This window comes from Leuciscus leuciscus (genome assembly GCF_965113295.1).
Source record: "Leuciscus leuciscus genome assembly, chromosome: 19".
NCBI lineage: Eukaryota > Metazoa > Chordata > Actinopteri > Cypriniformes > Leuciscidae > Leuciscus > Leuciscus leuciscus.
Window position 1 is genome coordinate 26,547,920 of NC_138743.1, and position 15,188 is coordinate 26,563,107.

The 15,188-nt window shown below is 38.9% G+C and overlaps 1 protein-coding gene across 1 annotated transcript in view; it reads left to right on the forward strand.

Moving 5' to 3' along the window:
* brf1b (BRF1 general transcription factor IIIB subunit b) overlaps positions 1-15,188 on the forward strand; it is a 65,892-nt gene that overhangs the window by 34,426 nt on the left and 16,278 nt on the right. The window contains exons 13-16 of the mRNA XM_082146946.1: positions 10,282-10,346; positions 10,722-10,803; positions 11,203-11,255; positions 11,855-12,126. Coding sequence (XP_082003072.1) covers positions 10,282-10,346; positions 10,722-10,803; positions 11,203-11,255; positions 11,855-12,126 — 472 coding nt within the window. The remainder of the gene's footprint in view (positions 1-10,281; positions 10,347-10,721; positions 10,804-11,202; positions 11,256-11,854; positions 12,127-15,188) is intronic.

Sequence of the window (15,188 nt, forward strand, 5' to 3'; positions counted from 1 at the left end):
GCTCATGCTCATAACAGTATCCAGGAGGAGTAGACTCATTAATACCGAAATAATCATTTGGTTTAAGCCAGGTTTCAGTAAGGCAAAGTACATCGAAGCTATTATCTGTGACTATTTCATTTACAATAACTGCCTTAGGTGTGAGTGATCTAATGTTTAGAAGACCTAGCTTTAGAAATAGTTTTTGTTTACTAATAGCAACATTTTCTGTTTTAATAACAATTAGATTTTTCCTAGATCCTGCATTAGATTTATTATTTGATCTCACTAAACGAGGAATAGACACGGTTTCTATGCAATGTTCTACACTAGTATTTATATCAGTTGAATTGGTGCAGCAGAGACTATGATTTGGACTTTTGGTTACTAGTCTAAAAAAAAAATCTAATCTTAGAAGTCTAATCTTCCATTTGAATTGTTTGAGATACAATTTTATAATAATATATTATTATTAACAATATTTTGTCCCATTTTATGTGGGCCCAAACTCTCATGGTCCATTTATTTATTTATTAAAACTAAATATTTTTCTGAGTATATCAATCAGAATTTTGTTCTTCAAAGCCACTGGTTTTCTTTGTTATATGATGGATGACCGTAGGAAGTGTGGTGAATGTTTAATCTTTAGGAAAGCTTTAACCCTTTGCTATTGTGAAAGTCAGCTCTGCGATGGAGGGTCTGCCAGACATAATCACTTTGAGCTTTTTGAAATCCTTTTAAGACATTTAATAAGAGCTGCTCCAATCTGTCTGCTTCATGCTGTACTGCAGAGGAAAAGCCACAGATGTACTTTCTCATTATAGTGTTTTTATGCTGATCTTATTTCAGTTTATAGAGAGCATATGATTTCAGAGATGGGAAACGTATGGGGCTTTACTCCGAAGTTATTAGATGCTGTCTTGTTTTATTTACACAGATAACTGTATTTGTTGTTTGAATGTCATTCAGCAGTTAAAAATGAGAGGATACAGTTAAACATAAACTATACAAACACTACTGTTTAAAAGTTTGGGGTCGGTAAGTCTCTTATGCTCATCATGGCATCATTTTGTGAAATGTTATTACAATTTAAATATCTGTTTTCTATTTTAATATTTTTTAAATTAAATGTATTCCTGTGCTGGAAAATATTCAGCAGTCATTACTCCAGTCTTCAAGGTCACATGATCCTTCAGAGATCATTTTAATTAGCTGATTTGGTGCTCAAGAAACATTTCTTATTATTAACATTAAAACAGTTTTGCTGCTTTAAATTTTTGAAACCCTGATAAATTTTTTCTGAGTAGAAAAGAACAGCATTTATTTGAAATAGAAATCTTTGTAACATTTTAAAAGTCTTTACTGTCTCTTCAGTTTAATGTGTCCTTGCTGAATAAAAGTATTCATGTTTAAAGAATTAGTTTGAACATTAGTGTAACTTTGTAGTTATAATTATCATATTACTAATAACCTGCACATATGCGGTTAAGCAGTATTGATCCATTTGATAACATTGAGTTAGACCCATTGTGAAACTGGTCAGGACCCATTGATTGATGTGTATGTCTGCAACAGATTACTTTATTTACCAAGAGCTTTAGATTACTGAAAGGCGACTCTGAAAATACAATGTCACAGGATTCAACAGAATATCACAAGACCGTCCCAGCAACACATCTCTGACCTTAGCACCTGCTCGCTTGCTGAACTCGGGCCATTCCCTTTTAACCTTTGACCCTGACCCCTGCCGACTCCTCGACCTAGGTGTTCCCTGTAGCTTTAAGTGACTAGCAGCAGTGGTTTATCTGAACACAGCATATGTCTCCTCAGGCCAGTGTAGGAGATCGGAGCAGAGCCGCTTTATTTTAAAGCAGTCCAGACTGTGATCTGCTCTCTGGGCAGCTTTCCGGGGCCTATTTCTGCTATGGCCGCTTGCTGATACATTTTCCTCGTCATCATTGTCCTTTTGCAGGAGAAGGTGATGATTCTGCAGAGTGAAAGCCTCTTAGAGTCGCTCATAAAGATGGCTTTATGGGGTTCCACTCAGCATGGATGAATCACTGCTCACAACAATACACACAGCAGACTATGAAGGCCAAAGATGCAATGTTGGTCACTCTGAAGGTTGGCTTGTGTATATTTGTTTGTGCTGAAAGCTGAAGAAAACGGTACAATGAGCAGGAAATTGAGAGAGTTTTTTAAAGCATTGCATTTATTTGGTTTTTTCCATTACAATGAAAAACCAGAATGTTGAACTAAAACTGACCCTTAACAAAGCACAATAAATAAATGACTACGAACAGAATTTAGGCTTCATCAGAACAGAAACATAAAATAAAAAATTTATATTTTACCTAGCTATGTACATTAGAATTGGTCCTTAAAATTATTTTTATTTTATTTTAGTTGTATATTTTATTTCATATTCCAGTGTAGCAGGGACCAAAATTCAGACAAAAAAAAATAAAGTGTAAAAAGATGCTGCAGTGTGCAGGTCTGCATAAATTCTGTTCTTTAAATAGGGAATGCATGAGGCAGACAGAGAGAGGTAGAAAGTGAGTGACCAAGAATGTGTGTGTGTGTGTGTGTGTGTGTGTGTGTGTGTGTGTGTGTGTGTGTGTGTGTGTGTGTGTGTGTGTGTGTGTGTGTGTGTGTGTGTGTGTGTGTGTGTGTGTGTGTCTGTGTATGTGTGAGGTCTGGCAGATGCCTCTCTCACTCTGACAGGCTGTCGGTACTGGAGTGTCTGACTCTTTCAGACTGACTGTCTCTTCAGTTCTCTAGGGACACATGAGATTCACTCTCTCTCTCTTTCACTATCTCATTTTCACTGCAGTGAAGAAAGTGACTGGCCAATTCCACAGCCTCCTTTTCATCAATAGCATCTGTTTCACGCAGGTTCACTTCCCACTGGCTCACCAGTTTTAGCCCAGAAATCTCCCTCAAAAAGCATCCAAGGAGTCCTGCTTATTTAATCAATATATTTTTTCCAGAGCAGAAAGTGCAGTGAAATATAAATTTTATCTGATGATGATAAAGGGGTTTGGGAGTCCATTATCAAATTTTTTTTTTTCACTATTGAATATATTCCAACCCCATACAGATCTTGGGTAATGCATTTCTGATTGAATGTGTTTGTGTGTGTGTGTGTGTGTGTGTGTGTGTGTGTGTGTGTGTGTGTGTGTGTGTGTGTGTGTGTGTGTGTGTGTGTGTGTGTGTGTGTGTGTGTGTGTGTGTGTGTGTGTGTGAGAGAGAGAGAGAGAGAGAGAGAGAATGAAAAGATGAAAAAATGGGAAGGTTTTTCCCTTGGGCTTGCTGTGGTTTTTATGAACCTTGTTTGAACTTTGCCATTTTAAATGCCATGTGTTAGCCAACATGAGGAGAGAGGAACTTTCCTCAAAGAAGAGACCTGCCTGTTCTTACAAAGCTTCCTGGGACGCTCCCTTTCTTGGATCTCTTTGAAACTAGGATATTTTGATGCTCTAGTGTGATGAGCAGCTTACAGCATTGAGAATCTCAGTACAAGAGTCACAGCTTTACTGAGAAAGTTGAACGCTCAGGCTTCAAAAGAATCTCAATTTCCTCTGCGTAGACAGCATGTGTTTTTTATAAAAAAATTTTAAATGACTCTGAATCATCTGTGAGTACTGTTATTATTTTGGAGCCGTGGAGCCAAGCAGTTACAGTAGCACAAATGCTCTCATACATTGACCTGTGTTTCGCATGTGGGCGAAACAGTTTGTATCCAGTTTTTGACATTTTCTAATCCCATCCCCCGTTTCTTTTCTTCTCTATGTAAGTAAAAAAAAATCTCAGCCCCTTGTGGACTTATAAAGGGCCCTATCATACACCCGGCGTAATGCAGCGCCAAGCACGACGCAAGTGTTTTTTGCTCATTTCAGCCCAACGCAGTTATCATTTTCACGTCCTGCGCTATGTTGATTAAACAGCGAATGCATTTGCGCCCATCTGTGCGCCCACGAGGTGTGTTCAGGCGCATTGTTGACGCGTTGCTATTTTGAGGCAACTGAAATAGACTGCGCCAATGACCAACTGAAATCTGGTCTAAAGTCAATGGCGCAGTATTTCTTTTTTTTGTAATTTAAAGAGCACATTTGTAATGTGCGCCTATAGGCGGGTCCACAACGTGCGTACACTCTGCTTATTACACACACAGGGACACACAGCAGCACACAAACATTCCAAATATAAAAAATGTAAAAGATTAATATTGTGTGGAATCCGGCTTGTCCCGTAGATCAGTGGTTCCCAACCTTTTTTTGTCTGAGACCCCCTTTTTCCCAAGAAAATATTTTAGGGCCCCCCTTCACATTTAATGATATTATCGCTCTTGTAAGCTTGCAGCAAGGATGACAAAATATGTTGTTTTCAAACAAACGGTATGTTTACTATAAACAGATATGTTTATGCACAAATAATAGCCTATAATATTGAAAATACAATAACATTAGTAGGCCCTTTGTAATTTAAAAATGTAAGCCTAGGAGTAGCCTATAAATTTGCCCTATTTTAAATGCAATAACAAAAATATCAGTATTCACACTTGTGTGTAGGAAAAAAAAGAATGAATATAGGCTATTACTAAATGACTTCTGTCCGGGGCCTCAATACTTGCATGTTATTTATGAGGCTTTATCAATGTGAGGCTTTATTTTTTAGGCTTTTGGCGCTATAGCGAGCGATAATAAACTTGCGTTTTATTATATTATATTATATATTATTATATTATATTAACAGAATAATGCTTCTTTCGGAAGAACATTGTAGCCGGAACTACTTATCTCTCTGTGTGCGTCTATGACGAGTCACGCAGGTACTGGGCTACTCCGCAGCGGCAGCGATCCGAACCAGGGTAAAATAGTCCCAATGTAATCACTTATTATAGGTGTACCATAGTGATTCAGGATAAGACAAAAACACGGTTTGGAAAATGGATTCATGATGAACTCGCTCATTATATAAATTTTTAACAGAAAAAAGTGAAGGACTTTTATTTAATGCAAATTGCTCAAAACTTTTCAAAATATGACGCGACCCCCCACAGAGCTCGTTGAGGCCCCCTTGTGGGCCTCGACCCCCCTGTTGGGAACTGATGCCGTAGATGGTCTGCTTGCGCGCTTTAACCTCGTGCACAAGCAGTTTCCTCTCTGGAGAAGCATTCAGTCTTTCCGCTTGCAAATTCCGTCATGTAAATAGAGAATCCGCCATGGCGCGAGTGCAACTGGCTTTTAAAGGGAATGGGAGATGAGACTCTGATTGTTTTTTTGCATGTTACGCCCAAAACACCCATTACTCATTAAGAGAATAGGGACAACCCTTTTAGACCATGCGCTGAGCGCACAAACCATTGTTCCTGTCATTAAACTAGCAAAAGTGGATTCGGACACGCCCTAAGTGCGCTTGCGCCCTGCGCTTTAGACCATGCATTTAGATCGTTAAAATAGGGCCCTTATAATTGAATTACTGTTAAATGTAATATTTAGCAAATCTCAAAATGAATATACTTTTTTCACACTGTGCATTATACTTTAATGTTGTGATGAATTTGATCTTCATTTAACTCAACACAGCATCTTAAAAATGCAGCACTCATGCTGAGTCCCTGACAAAACTGACATGCATTGCCCAAAAATCTAAAATACACTCCAAAAATATCCATATAGTGTACGTTACATTGAAAAACAATTTAAAACGCCACAGATGGATGCAAGAACACATCCTGTGTGAACGGACCCTAAATCTTTCAGGTTTAAGCTCCTATTCCAGGGGTAAAAAAGTGAAATTGTCCTCCTGTATGTATTGAGGGGGGCATGTCATGAGTTTCCTGCAGCAGGGACACTGATTGATTACACCTGCTTGCAACTCCTCCCATACTGCATTGCTGCATTGCATTTACTGTTTTGCACTGAGCTTCGGCTACGGTGCTGCTGCCTTATGGTCCAATGCGCTCTGAGCGCTGTCCCTCCCTCTCTCTGCTGTTAATGCCATTGCTGCTCGCATGTGTAAAGTATTGATCTAATGGCCTGCGTGCAGTCAGACAGCTGTGCTTGATTCAGAGTGATTGGCCAGTGGCTCGGGGAATGAGAGAGAAACGGGAGACTGCGTGTCTAGGAGGACATTCACTGAATGACGCATGGGAAAGCACAGCTTCTGCAGGCAAATACAGCGTTTAACCTTTCAAGTGGATGTGTTTGACATGATCAAAACATGTTGAGGGATAGCGGAGAGCAAAAGGCTCTTTTGTAGTCTATCCACATTTATAGTTAACTGCATGTGCCGAATGTCAATGTGTTAAGTCAGATAGCTAGTCTGATCTGAAAGATAGTGTAGCTGCCTACTGTAGCTGACCCGAAGACAAGAATACACACACACATATATAAATTCTTCACTCCTTGGCCTGTTTGCCCACAGCACAGACAGTGGGAGCAGGTGGTGAGGTTGGAAAAGGCCCTTAGAGGTTATCGTGCCATATTGCAAGAGGTTGTTTTTTTCTACATTGTCCTCCTTTTTGTTTGTATGAGCGTGAAACACTCTCAAACCGCAAGGTCTTTCGATTCTTTTTCAAGCATTCAGCAAAATAAGCTAGAGTAAATCTCAGTGGATCCTCAGAACAGGGACTTCTCTTGTTGACATTATGAGAAATCTAATAAATCAAAGTATAACACCAGTTGATGGATAAATTGATTTGATTAAATTAAGTTGTAGTTTAAAATATAAGGGCTTGTAAAATAAATATCTACAAACATTAATTTTTTCAGTCTCAAAATGGGCATTTCTCTGTGGCATTTCAAAGCAGAGCATCAAGCGGATCTGTTTATTTGCATAATGATTCACATGATTCATTATGTAATCTGGATTAGGTTCAGTCAAGTCAAGTGCATGTTCGGATTAGAGGCTCATTTCTCATTGAAATATGTTGGAGCATATTGCATTATGCCCATTTAATCTTGTTTTGCATTCTGCATATGGTGAATGAAGAATCTATCTAATGAACAAACACCATCGTGTAATGTTTGTTTTGAGAGTAAATAATGTTTATTTTATTTTTTATCCACAAGTCATACTGTTGTGCCAGTTCATTTCTATTTAATAGAAAACAGGGAGTTTAAATTATTACAATTTTCTCATTTTGAGTTAATTAGAAAAAATAAAACTAATTTGGAAAGACATAAGGGTGAGTAAATAATAACAGATTTTGTTTTTGCTGTTTTGATCTATTCAGATCTGTATTGATCTGACACTCTTCAGCTTCAGGTTTCAGCTTTTCTGTCTAGTTTTAAAGCTGCAGTCGGCAAGTCTGGCAGATTGGGTCGATTAGCCAAAATTTTTAATGTTTACAACTCTCATGCCCCTCCCCACTACCAGCGAGCACCCTCCCATCGAGGTCGTGCTCGTCAGTGCATCACTGTGCGTGTGTACCTTATTTTTATGTGAACGCGTCCGTCTCTTCAGCATCTATCAACACCATGGACTCGGAGGTAGGCTGCCCTGGCTAATCTATCCATAGATAGCAATAACCGAGGAATTGGAAGCTTGTTAGTAGATTTTCTCTCCGCCATCACGCTTCATGCAATCTCCAGGCGAACTTCAGGCGTGGCGTGTGCATTGTGATATTAACGTGCGCGAGTGAGGGGGATCTGTGGCGTGTGCACGACCTGTGATTGACAGTCAGATCTCACACCCCCCTGCGCTGATTGGACCCGATGATCCGGGAGCGGTGGATTTTTGCAAAACAAATAACACGCTCTAGGTGGAGTTAGAAGCTCGGGTTTTTTTCTAAAACCATCTTATTTATGTTTTTCTGTCGGATTATAGTGTCAATTTCACTGAATATGATCAAAAAAATGTTGCCGACGGCAGCTTTAACCAATAAAGCTCCCCATGCAGATTTTATTCATGCTCAAAATGGTTATGTGAATTCGCTGAACAGTACTTCATACATCTCTACGCTATTGACAATGGACCTTTTTTCACTGAAATTTCGCTAATGTGGCCGACTGGCCGCACATTAAGCCTAGAGAAGTTAGTGACTTGGTTGTATACCGTTTCCTGCTGGTTGCATAGCTTACCCTATGTGACCTTTGGGTGACTTCTTTCACGTTTTTCAACCCCCTACGAAACCGGAGCACCTTATGAGAGGCTACCATCATCTAACCAACCTCAATCAGCCACACGCCAACCTTCTAAAGAGCAGAAACCTGATCGTGCCATGTTGTTTTTCTTTCTCCCTTCTATCCAAGCCGGCTGTGCAATCGCTCTGGTGAAACGCTGTGATTTGCTCCACTGGGTTTGATATGTGACAGCCCTAGCAAGCTGCCTGCAAACAAGCTCAATTCCCTCATAGACCAGTGTGCCCATGTTGGCCCATGCCTGAGCAAGTATCCTATCTCCGTCTTATGGACGAGCTACCTGGATTCAATTACAGTCCTGCTAAAGATTTAGAATTCACCTCCCCCTTGAAAAGCAGGTGTTAGAGGTGCAGGCAGTAGGAGATAGTTAGAAGATGTAATAGACGGTGTGGAGAAGGCAGTAAGAACAACTACAAACAATCCAAATGAGACACTGGCTTTTGACTGACACCATGTGACGTACATTGTGAGTTAGGAAAAAATCACACCTTACGCAACTATATACATACACATTTTCTTGATCAACACATTTGAAGCACTCAGCTTTGTTGCACATACTTTGACATGCATCTTTGCATTACTGTTGGTAACAAACGTCAATGTTCAAGGGGAGGATGGATTTACCTTCAGATGTGCTATTAAACTAGATGTCTTGTTATTCATGAAGAATGTCAACCATTTAACTAAATTAAACCAGGGGTCTTTAAATTTAAATATAAAGGCTGCTGCATATTTGTTATGTATAAAGACCAATTTGAGATTATAATTATAAATATTATGAAGACAACATGCATTTATATTGCCATTACACTAAAGTATATTATTAAAACATTATCTGGAAAATTTGGTATATTTTAATATATTTATATGTACATTTAGTATTTGTTTTAATTTTATAATAATATTTTATTTTAATAACATTTTACTGTTAAAGTAATGTTTACTGTATAATAATGTATAGAATAAAAAATAGTTTTTATATATGACTGTTTGAGTCAAACTGGAATTAGAATCTCTTTTTTTGTATCTCTAATACTGGAGACTACAGCCTTTGAAGTTGTGTGATGTATCTTATACCTCACACATGCAAGTGTACGAATCTTAGATGAGGGCAGATTGTGACCCATTTTCGTTTGTCTCAGTTCAGATATTTAAATCTGTTCTCCCTAGCCAGTCTTGCTGTGAGAACGTCAGAGCGTGTGAATGTGAGTTGGATGGCCACAGTAAAGACGACGTTCAGATCTCTCTATGTTCAATTAATGAACATCTGGTCCTGATCCACTGAGGCTCCACCAATCCAATCACACTTTTCCCAGGCCAACTTTTGCAGCTCTTCACACTTAGAAAAAACATTTTTGTTAAATGAAAATAAGTCACAGAGAAAGTTTAGCACGTTTCACTGTTTGCTTTAGTTTAATCTTTGCTTAGGTTTTTAAATCGATCACACAAAACTGTATACAAATGTTAATCAGAATCAGAGTGTTTCTTTTATGTTATTTTGATTCATCATGAGTAAACGCTATTGATTATTGCATTCGCAAAGTTCACGTGTTTTTACTACCCATTAGATTCCCATTTACAGGCAAAGATGTTGCTTTATATTGTGATTGTTTTCTCTCATCATGTATATTTACAGCTCACTCTTCTTGCCCTGATCTCATACATATTTATTTTTTCCTACAGACACATGCTAGTAGTATTCAGGTGGTGTTTATAACACACATTTATTAGTACCTGAGGGCATTGTTTTAGCATACATAACATTTCTTTTCATATTTGCCTCAGTATGAGATTTCAATTTAGGGATTAATAAATTTGACACTGTGGATTTCAAGACAATTTGGAAAGTATTTAAGGAACACACAAAATCCTTTCAAATCACTGCTAAGCCTATTAATGGCAATTACACAACAATGAGCTGGCAGTGCGTGCATTATTCAGAGGATGCCACCAAAGTACTTCCTGTATAGCATACCATCTCTGACAGCTGTGGACTGCAGTCAAGCAGGATGATTTTCTTCTGATTTATTTTGAAATAGAAACTCACTTGAATATCGTGCATGCTGTCTGGTGGTAAACACTGTCACGTGCATCAGACTCCTTTTCATCATGTTTTTCTCATTTTATTAATGCATGTATATTTGTCTTTCTATAGTGGAAGATAAATCAGGCAATGGGGAACTAGATCTAGATGGGATTGATGAAGATGAAATTGAAAAGGTATGTTATTAATGGGTTTATGGATTTAATGTATGTATTCGCTTTATCTTACCCTGCAAAAGTAATTTTCCTAATCAGTATTTTTGTCTTGTTTTAAGGTAAAAAAATATTCAAAAACATCTTTACAAGAAGATAAATTTACCTGTTATATATATATATATTATTTTCTTACTGAAAAACAAGACAAAAATACTAATTAAGAGAAAAAAAGTATTTTCAGTATAACACATTACTGTGTTGTTCTCTGAGGATGGAGCTTTAAACTTCTTCTGAACTTTAGCAGGGTCATGTGAAGTTCAAAAACTGTCTGATGTCTTGCATCCCAGATTCACAAATTATCACCTCTTAGCGTTATTTCTGTTATCTCTTCTCCAGTACATTCTGAACGAGATAGAGGTGGAGGCGAAGACAGAGCTGTGGATGAAGCAAAATGAGGAGTATTTGAGGGAACAGAAAGGTAAGCAAAAAGGAGAAGAAGAGCTTAGTACCTGTGCATTTATTAACACAACCCGATTTGACGTCAGAGGCATGTGTCTAACTAGAGAACTGCTCAGCCACAGAGATAAAAAAAAAAAAATCAGTGAAAGGAAGGATTTTGTTTTTTAAATACTCAATTGGCAAAGTGAACTACTTCAATTTCATCCCACGACTGAACCTTGTGAGATTAGGCTCGATATTTAAAAAATACGTAAATGAAAAACACCTGTGATAACTAAACGATTGACCTTCTGAAGTTAATCTGCTCAAAAGATTGTTGAGTTTTTAAAGCCCTTTATTTTGTATTGGTTTTTGTGTCTACTCTAAAACGCTCCATTTGATAAAGCCATTGTGCTCCCATTTGGTTTTATTTTTTCAGAAAAAGAAGAAAGAATAGCTAAAGAGAAGGAGCAAGGGACCTATAAGGAGAAGGTGAGTAAGTCATGAGTGTGTGCATGTGTGTGTCTGGCTCTTACTTATGTCGACATGGGCTTCTCTCCCATTCCGAGGTCTTTATACACTCAGCAGCTAGGGATCCTAGGAGACCGCATACTTTCCATTTGAACTTCGATTGCTCCTCTGGTTTCACCCCAGGCTTTCAGTGCCGCCTCTCCTTAACCTGTCTGCTCTGACATCTGCACTGTGACTCCCAGTTGAGCTTGGATTAGTCAGCCCCGCTCTGCACCTCTAATGAGGTGCCTTGAGCCTGATAGCAATTTCAGATACAGTCGTCCCCTTGCTGAATGTGAAGAGACTTGTTACACTTTGGTAGATGAGGAACATGGTCAGCGGTGACCAGATCAGATGAGCTTGATTGCTTTTCCAGGCTACTAATGGGATTCTGTCACCTTCTTGTTGACAGCTGTTAGTCTGACATCATTTTATCAAGCCCCAATAGAGAAAATACACTGTTTAAATGATACTCAGATTTAAATGATACCCAGAACTCTTCGCTTTGAAGCAGAGCCATCTAAGCACTGACCCCAATGTTTGTTTTTCACTGTAAACAATTTTTATCTCAATTTGTGTAGCCAAAGAAGCCGTCCAAGAAGCGAGAACCGATCCTGGCCAGCACTGCGGGAGAGGCCATAGAGAAGATGCTGGAGCAGAAAAAGATCTCCAGTAAGATCAATTATGATGTTTTGTGGGACCTCAACAGCAAGGGCAGTGGGAGCAACACCACCCAGCAAGCCGAGGAGGTGCCCGCCGGTGGCTCTGGACGCAAGAAGTTGACCCGCCGCAAGAAGCAGCCAAACAAGAGCAATCTCGGGCTCGCTAAACCCGCAAGCCTCATGGGCAAGAGGTGAGAATTTAATGAATAGGGAATCTGTTGTTGTTGTTTTTTACTTGGTTACTGTTGGCTCACACTGTGCTTTGCGACTTTTTCTACTTTTTCACTCCCAGAAACCACTAAGTCTGTCTTTATGTAGTAACAGGGACCCACTCCAAGTGGTAAAGGGCCTCTTTTGTTCCTCAGACAAAGGACTTGATAAAAAAGGCTGTTCCCTTGCCCTTGGAGGACTACATTTTTCTTCTTGTCGGCCTCCAACATTTTGTCTTTGCTTTGCTCCTTTGGCTGACCTTCACAGTCATTTCCACCAGGAGAAAGCTTGTCATCAATTCAGTGCCAGGACTGTCTGTCTGCCATCACCTGGCACCCTGTAGTGCATGCTGGGAGCCTGCCCCTTCTCCAATTAATAGTCCTCCAGGGCTCCAAACGTCCCTGTGAGAGAAGTAATGAATATACGACAGACGGAGCGCAAGATCATGACTTCTACACTTTGGCGTTGAAAGATAATTTCTCATTGTGTGATGCCTTTCCTCCAGTCCATTTCGTTAATGATAATTACTAATTTCATACTGAATGGTGAGATGATGATGAATCAGACATACGAACACTGTCGGAGACCTCATATTCTGAAGCTTCGAAAAGGCAATTTACTGTCCCCTTTCTTTTGAATCTTACATTAACGAATGTGTTTGAAACAAACTATACAACTCTCACATTAGTTTTATTACATTTGAGATTTTTTTAATATAAATATAATGGATATCCTGAAGATATAAAAACATAGCTGGCTAGTGTGCTAGTGTTATCATTTGCTTTGTCTGGTGGGAATGCAATATATATTTTTAAATGATTATTATTTTTGTTAAACTACCTTTCAAAGGTTTGGGGTCGGTACGATTTTTTTTTAAAGAAGTCTCTTATGCTTACCAAGGCTACATTTATTTGATGATAAATACAGTAAAAACAACAATATTGTGAAATATATATAAAAAAAAAAAAAGTTTTCTATTTTAATAGAATTTAATTCTATATTTTAAAATGTAATTTATTCCTGTGATGACAAAGCTGAATTTTAAGCATCATTACTCCAGTCTTCAGTGTCACATGTCCAATGTGTTGATTTGGTGCTCATGAAACATTTCTTATTATTATCAATGTTGAAAACAGTTGTGCTTAATATTTTTTAAACAACTGTTGATGGTTTTTCAGGATTCTTTGATGATTAGAACGTTCAACAAGGCAGCATTTTTTAAACAGATTTTTTTTTACAATGTAAAAAAAAAAAATCATACTGACCCCAAACTTATCTATTTTTATCACTTTATATTGAGTAATTTTTTTTATTATTAAGGAATTCTGTGTTTAAGACCATAGGGTACTTACATTTGGAAGTCAAATGTTATTTGTTAATTGAATACAAAGATGTATTCATGAAAACCCCTAATTGTTGCAAGGCATGATGTATGTAAACTTACCTTGCTTGAACTCTTGTTCACCCTATCAGCTGAGCCGAACCAGCAGAGGCCTGTGTAAAAATATTAAATCATCATAGTCTGATGACACTGTGGAACAAATTGGACGATAAACTTGAATTTAGTTCCAGATCCAGTTGAGAGAGCTTGTTCCCCCTTCTGTTGAATCATGGGAACATTTGTAATGAGCTGCTATGGGAGGGCAAATACTTTTTAGTTCTGTTGCCACAACTTGCAAGTAGCAACTGTCTAAGATATTTCACGCAGTACTTTTAGAAACAAATGGTTCAAAAGAGCGAGTAGCCCCTTTTCTTTTCTGGATTGACTGAAGTGTGCAGAAATAAATGTCTAAAATTGCTTAGCATTCACAATGCATGCATTACTCGTCACGGAACTCTCACGCCAGCTGATCAAAGCACATTTCTTCAAAGATATTTTGGTATATGAACTGGTATACAAGGTATTTTTGGGGGCTGAATAGACTAACACAGATCTATTTGCCTGCATAAAGATGCTGTTGTTACTCTTCTTCGCTGCCTTTAGTAGTTCCCAGACTCCTTCTAGACGCTCCGCTAACCAGGTAGAATCAGACTTCCATCCCCCTTTACCAGCCTCAAACACCAGCTGCCAGATTAAACCTCCGCACGACCTCCAAACTAACAGCAACAGAGAAGCTCTCCTCCTGAAAGATAAGAAGATAATTGGCATCCAGTTCCTTTTCTTTAATGTCTTTCCTCCTTTTTTCACCTCTTCAAACCCCCTTCCTTTTCTACCCCTTGTCTTTTTGTAAAGGCTTACCGTTCTTAAAAGTGCAGAGATTTGCTTTTTGAAGTGTAAATCTGATCTCAATGCGCGGGGATGACCTGTCTATGCCTCTTTTCTCGGCATACTTCAGAAAAAGTGACAGCACGACAGAACGCTTCGCCTCCCAGCTCTAGCGTGCTGCCTGATCCTGTTTCTGATCCTCGTTTTATAGTAACAGCTACCGCTTTGAAATCAAACTGACGATTTGAGGAGCAGCATCGACCCTTGAGACTTGGGAGTGAAGAAGTATATGTATTTCTGCTCTGTACCAGATCCAGTCTGTTTTTTTCAGCTCCATGACAATGTGAGTGGAGATTGATTTGTAAATGTTAGGTTAAGGTCAGACTGAATGAGTTAGAGTTGTTCCTGAGATGTGCTTTCCACCAGGCCTACACTGAGTAAAGTTCACAGCACCTCTCATTTATTTTGCCAGGCACATCCGGAAATAGCCAGTGAGCCTGTGTGCCCTGATGTGTTTCGCAGATCCTCCTTTCTGTTTGACCCGGCTCAGTTTCCCACACTAAAATGTCATTGTTTCCACCCTGACGTTAGTCCACTTCCAGTAGTATGGCTTTTCGCTCATTATTACAGTGGGCTCTCAATGTCCATACTGTTTGAACCCGTCATCTTGCGTTCTACAGGGCAGGAAACCAAGGCAACCGACTGTGGAGTGTGTCATTCGGTCCGTCTCAATGGGCGCCTTGTCGCCAAAAACCTTTCACCACCTCCTAGCAACTAGACCAGCAGAATGAGTCATTTTGTTTGTTTATAATGTGGTCACGTTGACCCAGGACAGCA